Below are 17,167 nucleotides of genomic sequence, written 5' to 3' on the forward strand. Positions count from 1 at the left end.
ACATGCCTACAGAGGGGCAGGGCTCCCCAGGAAGGGTCCAGCAGGCTTAGAAGATGGCTGGAGGGGCCGAGGTGCTCAACAGCAAAGCCGTGCTCATGTTCAAGCCCTGTGTTGAGTTCCCGGCATAAAAACGATGCTGGCCTGGCTGCTGGGCTACTGTGGGAGCCCCTGCCTTACAGTTACCTCGCCTGTTTCTAGGGTGGCCCAGTCTCCCTAACATGGTTCAAGTGTCCCTAGCAGTCACAGATGAGCTCTGATCATCTCTCTGAAGATGGCAGCCCTGGCACCTGTAAGGCTGCAAATAGGAAAAAGAGGTCCTCTGACATCATTTTGCAAAGTTCAGTCTCGGTAGAGGAAGCAGTTTGGGGTAGAACAGAGACTGCCTTAGGCCAGACCAAGGAAATAAGTCTCCTGCCAGTTGAGCACCTTCAACTGAGAAATGGAGGGGAGGGGGCAGGGTGATGAAGAGGGGTGTGAGGGCTGGGGATGTGGCTCAAGCTGTAGCGTGCTCGCCTGGCATGTGTGCGGCCTGGGTTCGATCCTCAGACCACATACAAAGATGTGTTCGCCAAAAAAAAAAAATTAAAAATTCTCTCACCTTTTATTTTTTTTAACATTTATATTTTAGTTCTCTGCAGACACAACATCTTTGTTGGTATGTGGTGCTGAGGATCGAACCCGGGCCGCACGCATGCCAGGCGAGCGCACTACCACTTGAGCCACATCCCCAGCCTCTCACCTCTTTAAAAAAAAAAGAGGGGTGTGAACTTTCTAGAAACTTTCCAGTCCTGTGAAGAGTCCATGTTATGGGCTGGGGATGTGGCTCAAGCGGTAGCACGCTCGCCTCGAATGTGTGCGGCCCGGGTTCGATCCTCAGCACCACATACCAACAAAGATGTTGTGTCCGCCGAGAACTAAAAAATAAATATTAAAAATTCTCTCTCCTCTCTCTAAAAAAAAAAAAAAAAAAAAAGAGTCCATGTTATGACCTCAGTGACAAGATCACTGCCAGGTTAAACGTGGTTAAGGTCTGAGTGACAACCAGGCTCTCATAGTGTCCTGGTTCTGGGTGGGAAGAGCCAGCAGAGGAGTTTCCTCACCTGAGTTGGGGTCCTGGGGCTTCAACTTTTCCTTCCTGCATCAGCCTCGGGAGGATGTATTTTCTAGAGTGAAGCCCACCTGGGTCCCAGGGAGCTAACTCTGGGGATAGCCACCTTTGAGACAAATCTTGGCTGTGAGATGCAGGCTGCCAACCCCCACACCTGGGGTAAGGTGTGTCTAACCCGAGATGTTGAAAAGCCTTTATTCTGCGATGACTTTGCCTCCACATAAACTACGGGTAAGAAGAAAAAGTGACATCTCACAACATAGTATTTAGGTTTTATTATTTTCTATTCAGTAGTCAATTCAAGTTCTTGTCCATATCTCAGTCCAAAGGTGGCCCACATGTGTGGAATTTATTGCGTCACTGTAAACAGGAAACCTTGTCTCCTCCAGACCACAGGCCCAAAAGGTTATAAAAGAAAGGTAACTTAGCTCCAATGTAAGAACACGTCCTGAAACTCAGGAGCCTCACCTTGGCATCTTCATTTATTGGGTGGTGCTGGGGAGGGGACTCAGGGCCTCATGCATGCGAGGTCAGCACTCTACCCAAGCCACGTCCCCAGCCCACAGAGGTGTTTGGGGGTGTTTTTACATATTTTTTTAGTTGTCATTTTATCTCTTATGTGGTGCTGAGGATTGAAACCAGCACCTCCCTCGTGCTAGGCGAGGGCACTCTACTGCTGAGCCACGACCCCAGCTCCCACTGTGGTGTTTTTTAAAGACTAAATGTGATACCCCAGAAGGCATTTCCACATTGCAGACTCTTCATTCTTGCACATTTCATACATATAAAAATGTTACCCAGTGTTTCAATCATGTGTCTAGTTATATCACAGCTGTGGGTCAGGCAGAAGGATCCTGCTGGCTGGAATCTGACTCTTATTTCCCAGTGATCAGGGCCATCCAGCCTGGCACTGCCATGCAGGGGTCAGCATCAGATGACATCCAGACCAGCCACCACTCAGATGACCTTCTTTGATCTTCAATTGTGACCATATCGTACCTTGTACTTAACAATAAAAACTCATACTACTTCCCTAGCACAAAATATAAAAATAAAAAACCCCATACTACTTAAAAGTACCTGAGAATAAGCAATTATTCCATTTTATGTCGTTCCCAGGTTTTAAAAATACACCTATCTTTTTCTGGGGTGGGTACAGGGATTGAACTCAGGGGCACTCGACCACTGAGCCACATACCCAGCCCTATTTTGTGTTTTATTTAGAGACAGGATCTCACTGAATTGCTTAGCGCCTCAGCATTGCCAAGGCTGGTTTTGAACTTGTGATCCTCCAGCCTCAGCCTCCCAAACCGCTGGGATTATAGACGTGCACCAGGGAGCCCGGCAAAATACACTTATGTTTAAGGAGGCACTTAAGCATTTTGCTCCCTCCGCAATCAGGCTCTGCAGGCCTGCTCAGCCCAGAGCACCCACGGGTCCTGCTGAGCTGCACATGACTCACATGTGAAGTGTAACAGGCAAATGTAGCATGATGGGGCTGGGGAAACCTGGTAGTGGCGTGTCTGGAGGACATGGTATAAGGAGCTGGCAGGCTCACCAAGCAGACAGTGGGAATTCCAAGGCCAGGGCCAGACCCGAGGGACTCTGTCTGGATCCTGGTCTGCTTACAGGGCCTGGGTGCACCTTCACCCTTAGGATGACAGTCCAGCCCAGGACAAGAGTAGCCGGTGTGCAGGGCCACATCCTCCTCGCCAACACCATCTGCACCTGCAGGGCCAACTGACTTTAACTAAAAATGCTACCAGCCAGTGAATGCGCTCTGTGCAAAGAAAAAGCAGAGCAAGATGACTTTGGCATGTGAAAACCTGATGCTTCCAACTGTAGCAAGGTCCCTGTGCCCTTGGTCAAAGCTCTGGCTTGAGAGGCCGGGCTGTGGGTCACCAATGACCCTCCACCTCACGCACAGCTGTTTGCAGGCACTTCTGTGAAGGTTAATAACTGTGCATATGAAGGATTCTAAAAGCTCACATTCAATTGCAAGGAACAGCTGAATTGCCATCATGTCGCACATAGGACAGATTAGTGTCTTTTCAATAGTTAACTCTTAGAAACTTCTAGATCCCAAGTTCACAGGTGCAAATATGCAGAACCCTGAAGAGGTCTTCAAAGTGCTTCTGAAGGGCAAGGTCCGGGTGTGGGTAAGCACTCAGTGGAAATCTAGTCGGGATTGAACGGTCTTGCAGCCCTTGTCTGAATAGATTTTCTCATCTTTGGGGAAAAACGTCATTTCCTCTGCCACCCTGGTGACGATGTCTTCATCTACAGCAGCACCACGGGCCCGCATCTCTGCCCTCACACACATCTTCACGTGTCTGTACTCCAAGGGCAGGAAGGGGACGAAGTAGTCGATGAGGTTTCTGTCTATCAGCCCACTGCGCCACAGGCCACCTGCAGAACAACACAGAGCTGTCTCCTGCCTGTCATTGCCACCTGGTCGAACTCCACACCTGATCTCAGCCTGCAGCATGTTCTTCACATCTTGACTCCTGGCAAGAGTCTGTCAGGTGTGCAACCCCTGCTAAGGCCCTAGGGAACCCCACGGCAGCAGAGCCCCTAGCAGGTAGGCTCTGGGGCTCTGTAAAGACTCAGCAGAACAGACAGCACCTGCCGGCTCCTCGCCCTGGGGACTCACTGTGTTTATTGTTGAAGACTCCGACGGACAGCACAGGTTCCAGGTCCTTCAGCTGGATATCTTCCCTCTTTCTTCCTGCCCTCCAGAAGTCCAGAGCTGTCTTAGTTATGAGGTCCCCACCTGCATTGCTGGGTTGGCCAGGGAATAGATGAAATCACATATCAAGACTTCTATGTTTCATCAGGAAATGAACCTGCTCCAGGGTTTATTTTTTTCTGGTGCTAGGAATGGAATATAGGCCTCAAGCATGCTAAGCATGCTATGCCACTGAACTCCGCCCCAGTCCTAAGCTTCAGCCTTTCTTGGGGTGCTGGCAGTTGAACTCAGGGTCTCATGCATGCTTGGGAAGTACTCTACCACCAACCTACACATCTAGTCCCTGAAGCTTTCTTCTTAGACCAAATTTACTAAATGCTACTATACACAAAAGAAACTGCCCTCAAGGAACTTAAAATTTGTTTCTATTTTGTTTTGCATATTGAAGATTAAACCCAGGGATGTTCTGAGCTACACTCCCAGCCCTTTTTAAATTTTATTTTGAGATGGGGTCTTGCAAAGTTGCTGAGGCTCACCTCAAACTTTCAATCCTCCTGCTTCAGCCTGCAGTCACTGGGATTATAGGCATGCACCATTTGTTTCCTTTTTATTACTATTATTAGTAATTAATTTATTTATTTTGGTATGGGGATTGAACCTAGAAGCATTTTGTCACTGATCTACATCCCTAGCATCCCCCCCACTCCCCACTTTTCTTGGTACTGGGGATTTAACCCAGGGGCACTTAAGCACCTAGCCACATCCCCAGCTCTGTTTTTTAAATATTTTACTTAAAGACAGGGTCTCACTGAGTTGCTCAGAGCCTCACTAAGTTGCTGACACTGGCTTTGAATCCATAATCCTCCTGCTTATCCTCCCGAGCCAGGCCATCCCCAGCCCTTTTTCTTATCTTTCTATTTTTATGGTTAATTATTTTCAGAATATAATTTTAATAATAAATACCTCCACACATTTAGGAAGCTCCTCTAGGATCCTGATGCCTTGCTCTTCTCAGTACACCCCTCCCCTATTCGGGCCAAGGGCCCCACAAGACTCTCCACCCACATCCATGGGCACACCTACACCTCCTCCTCCCCCTCCCCCATGCACTGCCCCACCCAGTGGTCCCCTATCGCCTCTCCAGCCAGGGCACCCACCTACAGACCACCCCTGCACACTGGCTTCCCCACCTCACTGCTCCAGGCTGGGGCACCAGGGGAAAACAGTCCATGAAGGCCACCAGAAGAGCTGTGGAAGCCCAGTGGCCACTATGGCAGGGCCAAGTATATCCTGGGCACCATGGGGAGGATAGCGACTCTGCCTCCCAGGAGGGCAGCAAGGACAGGGACGGGAGCAGCGGAAGCCCTGGGATCATATGCAGTCTTCTTTTTTATTTTGAGACAGTTTTGCTAAGTTGCTTAGAGCCTTGCTGATTTACTGCTGCTGGCCTTTAACTTGTGACCCACCTGCCTCAGCCACCCGAGTTGCCAGGACCAAAGGCGTGCACCACTGCCCAACACCATCTATGTCTTCATAGCTTTCTGGGATCATGCTGTGGTTTTATAACCCTCCGAGACCACACACAGTTCCAAATTGTCTGTTATCAGCAATTATTTCCTCAGCTCATTTACCCCTGCCCATTCTATGCCATGCTGATTACTGGTAACCAAAAAGTAAAAGTAACTTTTACCAGGCTGGCACTTCTGTCCCTGATAAAGAAAATGCAGGTGGTCACAAGGACCTCATTCTAGCACTGGGAGAATGGAGGACTCTGTGTCCCTGAGAAACCACTGCTGGCTGACCTGAGAAAGATGAAGATGGCTTTGCAGTAGGACACCCCGTCCACCTGCTCATAGTAGTCTAGGAAAGGCTTGATGGCATCGATGATCCCGGGGTGCAACTTATCCATCTCGTCAAATATGAAAACCGAGCTGGCACAGGCACTCACGTTTCCACGGATCCACTTCTGTAGCTGCTCCTAGACAGACCATGAAAGAGGTGGCAGAGGCTCAAAGGCCATACCCAGGGAGTCCAAGCACTACCCTGTTCCTGTGCTCTAAAGGACCAAGGAAGGGGTTCCTGGGGGCTCTGTCACCTTTTTCAAACCATCAGAAGTGTAAAGGGTAGGGGGCGCCTGGGGTTGTGGCTCAGTTGAGCGCTCGCCTAGCACATGCAAGGCCTTGGGATCGATCTCAGCACTACAAGAAATAAATAAAATAAAGGTATCGTGTCCAACTACAACTAAAAAATAAATATTAAAAAAAAATAAATAAACTATTGGGCCAGGGCTGTGGCTCAGTGGTTGAGCACTTGCCTCCCATGTGTGAGGCACTGAGTTCAATCCTCGGCACCACATACAAAAAATAAATAAAAGATACTATGTTCATTTACAACTAAAAAAATATTTAAATAAAAAATAAATTATTTATGTTAAAAAAAAGTGTAAACGGGCACAAAAATAAATGCTGAATTGCAAAGACATTTTTCCTACCTCAAATGTCATGCTTTGACTTCTTAAGGGTCTAAGAGGTAGAAGACATAGGAATATTTATACTTCCTGCTGACCACCCCATAGTTTTCACCTCACATTTGAACAAAACCTCCAGTCAATATTGCCACATACACTGAGGAATAAGGTACTAGATTAAGGCTGTTTAGTCTTAGATTAAGACCAAGACCCCACACAAAAGCAAAGAACTGACCTAGATGACATTTCATGAAAAGTCTGTCCCTATGCTACTGGCTTTTTTTTTTTTTTCTTGTGGTGCTAAGGATAAAGCCCAAGGCTCCTGGCACACTAGGCAAGTGCCCTACCACTGCTCCTCACCCCCAGCCTCGAGGCTTTTCTTGAAACAAAAACACCCCAGCAACAAGTTCTCAAACCCAAAACGTGAAAGAACTTGACCATGAACGCCCCCCAGATACCCCTTCATCTATTTTGCCACGTTTCAAGAGATTTAGAATACAATTTGAAAACAAGACAATTATTTTTTCCTTTTGGCAATCTTCCCTGTCTTAGAGCTTGAGTGGAAAATATTTTCACTTCCTAGTTCAGTTAAGTTTCTATTTCCCATTTTAGTTGGCACCTAACAGCAGGAATATTAACCTTAATAATGACACATTCATTTAGAAAACATTTAACACCTGAAATATGGAAAGAATATCTCAGAGAAACACTCATGAGGCTTTCTTTGAGCCAAGACAAGGACTTGAAGGTCGGGGGAAACAAGGTATAAAAACCATTTAAGAGGGAAAAAAAAAATCCTCTAGTCTACCTTGCAAAATGCAGGTGTACAGCTGAGGCCCCTGGGGGGACAGGGAGCATTAAAGGAGGCCGGCACCATGCTAGCCATTGAGACTGTGCACTCACTGTAGAGGGTAGCTAGCAGGTAAAGTGGGAGCTGGGAGGTTTGAGTTTAAGCTTTTTGGGGCCCAAAGGCCACAAATATTTTGAGGAGCAAGTCACCTTGCCTCTCTTGGCTCCATCTTTTAATGGGATTTACATCACCTACTCTGCTGGACTTCTAAGGAGAGATTTACAGGAGATCTTCCTAACCCCCTGGACTACATGGAGCCTTAACTCTGGGGCTGTTGCGATGCAAAGACAAGCGCAGGCCAGAGTTAGCAGGCAGGTCACCCAGGCCACTCTGAGCACCCTGCGAGGAGGTAAGGGTGGGCTCTCTTACTTGGTACAGTTTAATCTTCTGCTCATGAGGGAAGTGCAGAGTTGATACAAACAGGTGGACAAAGTTGCTCTTCAGGCCTTTTGGGTGAAGATTTTCAGCCACAATTTGACTGACAAAATTCTTGCCTGTGCCAGCCCAGCCGTGCAAGGACAGGGTCAGTGGTTTCTTGGGGTTTTTGTTGTTCTTGAAGCCAGTCAGCGCCTTGAGAATCACTTCCGTGGCCAGATGCTGTCCAAACAGCTTCTGCTCCAAATCCAACTTGAGGGCTGCGGGAGCCAGGCCCCGGACAGAAGAGAAAAACACACGTTAAAAATGCATCAGAGAAGCGGCACTTTCCCAGCTGACCAAAGCGAGAGGCAGGCTCAGCGAGCGATCCGGCAGCGACTCTGCCCACCGGGAGCCAAGGCTGAGGCTGACCCGCAGGGGCTGGAGCCAAGTGATGCCACCGCCGAGGAAGTGCATTAGGTGGCGGTTCTGCTTAACCCTACGCGTCTGACCAGGAAGCTAGATGGCCTCTTTCATCCAAGGTCGGACCACCTCCCGGCCGAGCTGCAGGCTACTCTTCCGCCATCCCCGCGGGCTTCCAGACGGCGCGGCCGCGCCTCGCGCGCCGCTCGGAGCCGGGCCAGTGGGCCGCGGCAGGTGAGGGGCCGCGGCAGGTCCGGGGGCCGCGGCGCGCCGTCGCAGGCCGCTTCCAGCAGGGCCATCGCCCGCCCCGCCGAAGCACGTACCCGAGGCGTTGAGCGGCTGCTCGTCGCGGCAGCACTCGGCGAAGCGGCAATACAGGTCCTGGTAGGAGAGGTAGCCCGTGAGGGCCGACACGGCCCCGATGGCCAGGCCCACGCTGAGGGGCTCGAACGCCGACACCGCGTGGGCGGACAGCAGCAGCCACAGCGCCGCGGCGCCCGCAAGCCGCCCCGCCAGTCGCATCACCAGCCTCGAGCCTCAGCCGCCGTGCTGGGCTCGGCCGCCGTGCTGGGCTCGGCCGGCCCACCGCAGGCGCACTTCCGGCGTGCGCGCCACTTCCGCCCGCAGCCCCGCGCTCTGGCGCCAAGTTGATGAGGGGCGGGGAGGTGGGTGCGACGCCGGCCGTGTCCGCCGCGAGAGTGCGTTCCGGGGCGCGTGACTTCCTGGAGAGCCCTACTTACGACCGACCTTTCGGCGTTTTCCTTTCTTTTTCATTTTCTCTTCTTTTCCCTTCCCTTTTCCGGTGCTGGGGATGGAGCCCCGGGCCTTGCGCATGCTAGGCCAGTGTCTTACCACTTGCCACCTCGCCGACCCCTTGTCGCCCCTCTACCCAGAGCGCGGATGAGCGCTTCCCTGATGGGCCAGATCGCAGGCCTTCGTCCTGCAGCACCCACTCAGGCCGTGCCACCTGGCACCTCCTTATGCTGTTACCGCTCTTTACCGGTGACGAGGCCTTGCTTCCCCAGTGCTGCAGTATAACAGCAGAGAAGCACCCGAGGCAGGTTTAGAGTGGAAAGTAGAAGCTTTATTAAGGACAGCAGGAAGGGGACCCAAGAGGTGGGATCCATGGAAGGGGGAGTTCTTCTCTCTTTTATACTAAGGTCTTCATTTAGCTTTCTGACGGAGTTCTGTCCTTTGTCCTATTATCTTGCAGTTATAGAATATAGGTGGGAGACCCAAAAGGTGAGGGGCAGATGGGCCTGGGGCTGCTTTTGATTAGCATCTCCCTGTTTGCTGGGAGCTGTTTCATTAACATTTCTTTAGAATGGGCTCTGGGCCTTGGGAATATTAACATTTCAATTTCCCAAGTGCTTCTTTGCTTTTCCCGGGCTCCATTTTCATCGTGGCCTTCATTTTCGATTTTACTCGATATTGGACCCGATTTACCTACGTATCTTTAAATCTGGCTTCAGTGGGATGCCAGCAGGTTCCCTTGATGGTTTGACTGTGTCCCTTGTGGCTTTGAAACTTACATGTTTTTTTTTTTTTTTCTTTTTCCCCTTCCCTAAACTTCTCCTCCCTGATCATCTTTTCCCTAAATTCTCCTCCCTGATCATCTTTTTCCTAAACTTCTCCCTGATCATCCTTTCCCTAAACAACTTCTTCCCCATCTCCTCCCTGATCAGTTTTGTTTTTTTTTTTTTTTTTTTTTTTTTTTGGCGGGGGGTACCAGGGCTTGAGTATCAGGGTCACAGGACCACTGAGGCCCATCCCCAGCCCTATTTTGTGTTTTATTTAGAGACAGGGTCTCTCTGAGTTGCTGAGCACCTCCCTTTGCTGAGGCTGGCTTTGAACTTCAGAGCATCTGAGATTACAGGCGAGTGCCACCGAGCCTGCTGCCTGATTTTCTTTTCCTTGGCCTTCTCCTTGCTGATCTCCACTCCCCCTTATTTTCTCTGAGCCACCTCTATAAAAGCCCCTGGGGATGAGCAGAATCACAGCCTTTGGGACTGGAGTCCCCTGTGTTTCACCTTTGATAGCAAAGCAATAAACCTTTTTCCTTTTTCTCAAGATCTTGTCTTGGTTATTGGATTGGCATGGAGGCCCAGGACTCCAGCTTCCCATTACAGAAGTTGTTAGCACAAAAGGACCTGGCCAGACTCAAACTTCACTTTTATCCAGGAAAGAAGTTTCATGCAGGAACAGGGTGGGCAGGAATGGGGTGATGCTGCTGGACCCACTTTCCTGGTAGAAAATGAGCCACTGAACAAAGGAGAGGACTGGGCTTAATTAAGTCATGAAAGATTTTCCAGAGGGAAGAAGGCCAGTGTGTCATAGAGAGGTTCTTCTGCCCAGAAGAGTCCAAGCCACCCTAAATCTTAATATCTCAAATAATTAACAAGTAATAAAACAAACACTTGGGCTGGGGTGGTGCCTCAGTGGTAGAGCACTTGCCTAGTATATGTGAGGCACGGGGTTCGTTTCTCAGCATATACTTTTTTTATTTATAAATAAAATAAAGTTCCATTGACAACTAAAAAATATTTTAAAAAATAAATAAAACAAAGGTATTGTGTCCAACTACAACTAAAAAAAATAAATATTAAAAAAAAACACAAACAAATATATTTACAGACAGCGAAGTCCCTGATAGATCTAGTCGACATGGGTTTTTGAACTAGACAAAGAGAAAATGGCTCCAGTCCTTTAGTTAAGGGGGTACATCAAAGATGGGATAAGGTTTGAGGGGCGGAGTCTTGCTTCCTGATGTGTTGCAATCAACAGGTTGATTGACATCCCAGCAAGTCACCCCTCTCAGGTGATGTGTGGGCCATGGCAGAGCAGGAAAGAGATTCACATTGTCCCTGGGCAATCAACCAGAGGAAATGTCCACTGCCATTCCCAGACTCCAGATGTCTCTATCCATAAAGCTTCCATGCACATGACCTACATGCATCTCACGAACAGCTTATGACGAGATGACTGACTTAATGAATGTGTCAGAAGGTGAATTAATGTGTCAGTTCGGGCACTCAGGAATTTGGGGTCTGTTTTACTGGGTGAAATGGGAGGGGGTCGGGGTCATCAGTAAATATCTGGGATTTATCTCACTGGACTGGATGGAGGGCCTGGGGCCAGTGGTTGGTATCTGGAAGGGTTTGTTTAGGAAAGGATCTCTGCTGTGGCCTCTTAGCAGAGACTGTCATTCCAGACTTGATGGATGCCTCCTCCCTGGGGCCTGTCTTGTCATTGGAAAAGGATTAGTGCTATCAGTGTATGGCTTTTTCATTCCCTTTTCCTGGGCCTCATTATTTTGGGGTTTGTCATTTTTCCATATCTACTAGAAGGGGAGGAGACAGAGTGGGGGTGGTGCCCTTCCAACCTGTGGACTGGGGTCTTCCAGGCCAGAGGCAAGGACCCATAGTGAAGTCAAAATAAGAGGACCCTGTGGCAGGGGAGACTTTTGTTGTCCAACTGTGGGGGGGGGGGCATTGAAGAAGGTAGTCAAGCTCAAACTAGAGTTAGCCAAGCAAAAAGTGAGGAGTTGTACACAGAGACAGACTGTGCAGAGGGTTAGTTAGGGGATCTGATAGTATTTCATGTGGTGGTGTTATTGAGCTGGGTCCTCCCAGAAATGGAGGCAACTCGAAGACCCCCTTGATTCTTGTGGTCAAGTGAGAGATACAGATAGAGAACTGGGCAGAAAATGGATCCTACTGTCAAATATGACTAAAAAGAACCACTGAGGGGGTGGGGAGGAGAGAGGGAGGACGAGGACGGGGAGAGAGAGAAAAATAAACCAGACAGATTCTGGAAGTGCTATAAGAACTTAGCTTCTGTTCTTGGGGGTAACAGGGAGCCAGAGAAGATTTTACAGAGGGAACAACATGATTAGCTCATACATCCTTCTGGCTGCTGGGTTCACCAGAGACAGATGGCAGAGGCCAGTGCAAAGGCTGTTGAAAGATTTCAGACCTGTGGCTCAGAGTAATAGGAATGAGTTTATTGAAGAGATAGGAAATGGGAAGGAGGTATGTCGAGAGCCATCCGTGGACTATGTGTGAGGACCTTTTCAGCATTGGAGCCATTGGAGAGTAGAGCTGGTATTTGGGAACTTACAGTGGCCATCCTACTATTAAGATCACCTACTGCAAGTGAACTCCTGCTCAGCTCTGCTCAAAAAGTTCCCACAGGCTCAGGAGATGGGGTGACTGCTGTAGCTATACCACCTCTCAGAGATGGGTGTGATTGCCAAGATGCCAATCAACCTGTTGACTGCAAGACATCATGAAGCAAGACTCCACCCCTGAACCCGTATTCCTGCCCTTGATGTACCCCCTTAAATTAAGCCACCAAAGCCGTTTTCTATTTGTTCTGCTCCAGCTCCTGCCAGGACTGGAAGAATCTATCGGGCGCTCCATACTTTTAAAACTATGATTCTGACTTTGTCTTATTTCCTCTCAATTATTTCAGGCTCTGATTTCTCAGGTAGCTTATCCCCTCCTGCACAGGAAAGATTACCCTGGGGAAGCGTTGGCCACCTCACGACAGGGATCTCTCAAGGGAGAAAGTGGGTCCTCTTAGGAGAGTGACAGTGTGCCTCTCCTGCACTCCAGTGTTATTGGTGATCCCAGAGAAATTTCCAGAGTCCCTCCTAGGTCTACCTCTTTGGCTGACAGCAGGGTGACATCAGCTTTCAAATCCCCACTGCCATGGCAACTCCAGGTCACCATGGCCCTTGCTGACTGGTTCTAAGTGTGTTCTTAGCCATATATTCCTACAGATTTTATGGTTAGGAGGAACTGTCCTTGTCTCTCAGAAGAATTCCAAATCATTTACACAGACACTGTGCCCTCCAGGATGTTGACCAGAACATCCTACCCGCAAAATATGAGCTGCTCCTAGCGCCCACCTTCCTCAGGGAAGGACAGTGTGGAAAGCAGCAAGAAGGGAGTAACTTTACGGGGAGAAACCTGGGCGCATGCTGCAGCCCAGGGTCAAGGTCCACATCTACGGCATGGACAGCACGCACCTTACAGGATCTGATGCAAAGACACCCTCGGCCTCTGTGGGCCTTCCCCTTGAAGCCCAGAATCCCAGTCTAGCCATGAGGTCTGGGTTTCTGAATGTGCCAAGTCCTCGAGGTCCCCAGATGCCCCCATCCAGTTGTCTGCACCCTGCTCTTTCTCTGCCAAGTGTCTGGGAGGTGGATAAACCAAGATGGAGCCAGCACAAGTGGAGCCGGCCTCTGGCCTGGTCTTCCAGTCACCTGAACCTTTGGGATGCGCTAGGTTTTTCCAGGCAGTTTCTCACAGAAGGTGTGAGGAGTCTCTGGGGGGGATACGAGACCTACAGGCATCTCTCCAGAGCTTTCAACTTTCCCATTTCCTCAGGAGCCTCTGCCGGACCTGATGGGGTGAGAGTGGAGCAGGGTCTGGGCCTGTCTCCCCGCAGTGCACTGGCCAGAGGCCGCCGCCCCCAGGGCCCTGGAGCTCATCTTTGGTAGCCACAGGGTACGCAGGGGAGTCCAGGTGGTATTTGCTAATGGGTTTGGTCACAGGGGGACCTGACACCCTGCTCTCCTGGAAGATGGAGGCTGGGGAAAGTCATTCATTCCAAATCCCTGAGTCTGAGAAGGCGGCAGGAGGGCACCATCTCCACTCTCCAGGCTCCGGTTGCCCCATCTGCTCAAGTCTTTTGCTTCCGAGCAACAGAAGCTGACCCTGACTGGCTTGGGCTTCTGCAGGGCTTGTCAGAGAACACAGGGTGACTCACAAACACGTGGATGTGCTGGATGACCACACAGAGAGGGGCAGGGCCTGGGTTGGGGTGTGCAGGATTCCATGGCAGGAGCTCAGGGGCCTTGGCAAGAGCTCTGCCCGGGCTGGATCAGGTTAGGCAGCTTCCTGTACCATGTGTTGGGATCCACTCACGGGGAGGAGGATCTGGATGGCCGACCTGAGTCAGGTGACCCTGGACAGCGGGGGCCCTGGGCAGGGGCTGATGTGACTGGGAGGCCCACTCACCCCCTGGTTTGTGCTGTTCGACTGACAACACAGGACCTTTGGCTCCCTCCAGGGCGTTTCCTGGTTTGCCATTTGCTCCCCCACCTGAGGCTGCCACTGCAGTGGGGGGGGGGAGCCACAAGGGGGAGGGGCCGGGACACACCTGAGCCCCAGCAACCGCCCCTCCTCCCACTACAGAATCCTCTCACACATTTTGTGCCCCATTTCTTCTTTTTAGAGTTGTGGGGCTGTGGCTGTAGCTCAGCAGTAGAGCACTTGCCCAGCACGTGTGAGGCACACATAAGACGAAGGGGCTCTGTTCGTCTACAACTAAAAACATTTTTAAAAGAAGTTTTAGGGGCTGGGGATGTGGCTCAAGCGGTAGCGCGCTCGCCTGGCATGCGTGCGGCCCGGGTTCGATCCTCAGCACCACATACCAACAAAGATGTTGTGTCCACGGAGAACTAAAAAAAATAAATAAATATTAAAATTCCCTCTCTCTCTCTCTCTCTCTCTCTCTCTCTCTCTCTCTCTCTCTCTCTCTCTCTCTCTCCTCACTCTCTCTTTAAAAAAAAAAGTAGTTTTAAAACATTTTACGATAAAACAACACATAGTTGAAACAAACAAAGATCAGCATTGTCTATAGTATCACAAGATAAGTTGCCTTCAAATGAGAACTTGCCGTCCAGCACTTTGAGGTCTGCAGGACTTACCCAGAACATTCTCCGCTGTGGACAGTGCAGGGCCTACATTGAAGACAGGCCTGCAGTCTGTCTTCTTCATCGAATGCTGTGACGCCGTTCCTCAGGTGGCTGAGGGATCTTACCTTTTCCTTAAATCGTTGGTGCCAAAGCTCTTACAGGACAACTTACAGTACGGTGTTCAGGTCCAGGTTCTATTTTTCGTCGTCACCCTGTTTTTATCTCCTGTCTTTTGTCAACACCATTTCCTGTCATCTGGCTGTTGGAGCAATAAGTCAGCAATGGTGGCCACAGGGACGTCTGCCAAAGGGACTGCCGCTCAACTCCAGCCCACGTCCATGAGGGCACTGCTGATGACGGTGGCTGACCGGTGGCTGACCTCGCTGTCCTCATCCGCCTTGTAGTATTCAGGGACAGCCAACCTGACCTCTATTGTCCTGGGCTTCCTTGGGAGCATGGCATACGACTTCTTCCTTATCTTGACACCACCGTGAAGTCCCGGGAGCTGAGGAGTGTCATCGTTCTGTCCAGCACAGATCCATCTTTTTAAATTTTTTTAATATTTATTTTTTAGTTATAGTTGGACACAATACCTTTATTTTATTTATTTTTATGTGGTGCTGAGGATCGAACCCAGGGCCTCCTGCATGCTAGGCAAGCACTCTGCCACTGAGCCACAACCCCAGCCCACAGATCATCTTTGCTGACCAGGAGGACTCCTTTGCTGACCCTGGACCTTGGCCTTGACATTTTCTATTGTATCTGAGGGTTCAACTTCCAGAGTTACTGTCTCCCCCCAAGGGATTTTTACAAAACTCTGCAAGGTGACAAATGGCAGATCAGAGAGCCAGGCCCAGGGCTGAGCCCTTGCCTAGCAACCCAGGTCCCCTGTCTAATTTCAAACCTTTAATTAATTAATTAATTAATTTTTTTATGTGGAGCTGAAGATGGAACCCAGGGCTGTGCACTTGCTCGGCAAGTGCTCCACCACTGACCGCAGCCCAGCCCCCCACCGGCTATTTTGAGGCTGTATGTTTGGTTTCCGTAGACTGTCTGGGCTGGTGGCGGCTCCCTGGAGGGGTGGTGGCTTCTCCCGCTTCGCCCCTGCACATCCTTCCTCTACTCGTCCTGTCACGGCAGCACTGCCCCCGCGTTCACACTGTTAATCCAAAAGTGTCCCACTGGGCTGCCAGTCCAGCGCCCCTCGGAAGCGGGACCCCCGCAGATGGGGAGGGCTCTGCACTTTGGTTTTGAGTTTGGCTGAAGTTTTCAGAACCACAGACAGCGCCCCCTGGTCCTCACCTGTATCTCAGAGCTTTGGACTTGGGGACTTTAGGGAAAGGTGTCCCTGGCTGATAGACGGTATACCAGTCAGGGTTCTCTAGAGGAACTGAATCAGCAGAAAGCATAATTATGAAAAGGGATTTATCAGGTTGGCTCTCGAAACCAGAAGCTGGAGAGTCCCCAGTGGCCGTCGGCAGGCTGAGAGCTGGGAGAACCAGGAGCTGCGCCGTCCAAGAGGCTGAAGCCCCAGAACAAGAGGATCAACGGTGCTACCCTAGTGGAGACCACAGGCTTCTGGAGGATCACTGGCAGAGTCTATGGCCAACTAGCCGAGCTGGCCCCCTGTGCTGGGCTCAGCAAATCTGGCTACCTCGATAACTAAGAAAACAGCAAAAGAAGCACGCAACACCCAGAAATGCCTTTGCCTTCAGGAATCAGGGACGGCTCTAGACCTTAAGGGTCTGTTGGAAAGAGAGAGCGAGCCACCTGAAAATCCTCTATTTATTGGGGAGAAAGACATTCAAGAAAGTGTAACCCAAATGAGGCAAGGGATGGGGTTTCAGGGTGTAGCCCAGACTCATTGGGTGACCCCCAATCCCAGAGCATCGTTCCCCTGCCCAGCAGAGGTGGGGTCCACCTGCTCTCTGCTGAGAGCAGAAGCCAGTCCCACACACCCTGTGCTCACTCCTGGCAGCTCCCTTCAAGAGTCCACTTTGGAAGAGTGAAGAAGCAAGAGTCCCATATCCTCAGAGGATGGCAGCAGCAATCAAGAACCCACTCAATAAGAATGGAGCTTGCATCTGCTGCCCCCTTGTCCTTCCAAATTTTATTCCATCCAAGCCATCATCCTATTGGACAGTGCTGCCCACATTTAGGGAGGGTCTCAATTTCAGTTGGCCATCCCACATGCCAATCATTCCTAGACACACCCTCATTGACCACCCATAAGCCTCTTAATCATGGGCATCTCTTAATTCAATCAAGTTGACAATTCATATTAGCCACTTCAGGGGCTGGGATTGTGGCTCAGCAGTAGAGCTCTTGCCTACCACGGTGGGGCCCGGGTTCAATCCTCAGCACCACATTAAAATAAAGGCATTGTGTTGTGTCCATCTACACCTAAAAAATAAATATTTTAAAAAATTAGCCACTTCACTTGGAAATGGCCCAGACTGGGAGACTTCAAGGGTTCACACCAAAGGACTTAGGTAAGCTGCAGGTCTGAGGACTCACTGAGTCCAAATCCCACCTGCACTTACCACATATAACCTTCAAAGACCGCAAAA

At 50.2% G+C, this 17,167-nt stretch overlaps 1 protein-coding gene across 1 annotated transcript; it reads right to left on the reverse strand.

The window, feature by feature from the left end:
- Window positions 1-1,433: 1,433 nt before the first annotated feature.
- TOR1B (torsin family 1 member B) lies at window positions 1,434-8,471 on the reverse strand. The gene is made up of 5 exons (XM_081282098.1): window positions 8,215-8,471; window positions 7,484-7,749; window positions 5,600-5,775; window positions 3,762-3,889; window positions 1,434-3,517 (listed from the first exon to the last, which is right to left on the reverse strand). Exons 1-5 carry the CDS (start codon window positions 8,411-8,413, stop codon window positions 3,276-3,278), a joined length of 1,011 nt encoding a protein of 336 aa, XP_081138224.1. The 5' UTR covers window positions 8,414-8,471; the 3' UTR covers window positions 1,434-3,275.
- Between the last annotated feature and the right edge of the window lie 8,696 nt (window positions 8,472-17,167).

The sequence above is a fragment of the Spermophilus citellus genome (genome assembly GCF_964194105.1).
Source record: "Spermophilus citellus genome assembly, chromosome: 2".
Lineage (NCBI taxonomy): Eukaryota > Metazoa > Chordata > Mammalia > Rodentia > Sciuridae > Spermophilus > Spermophilus citellus.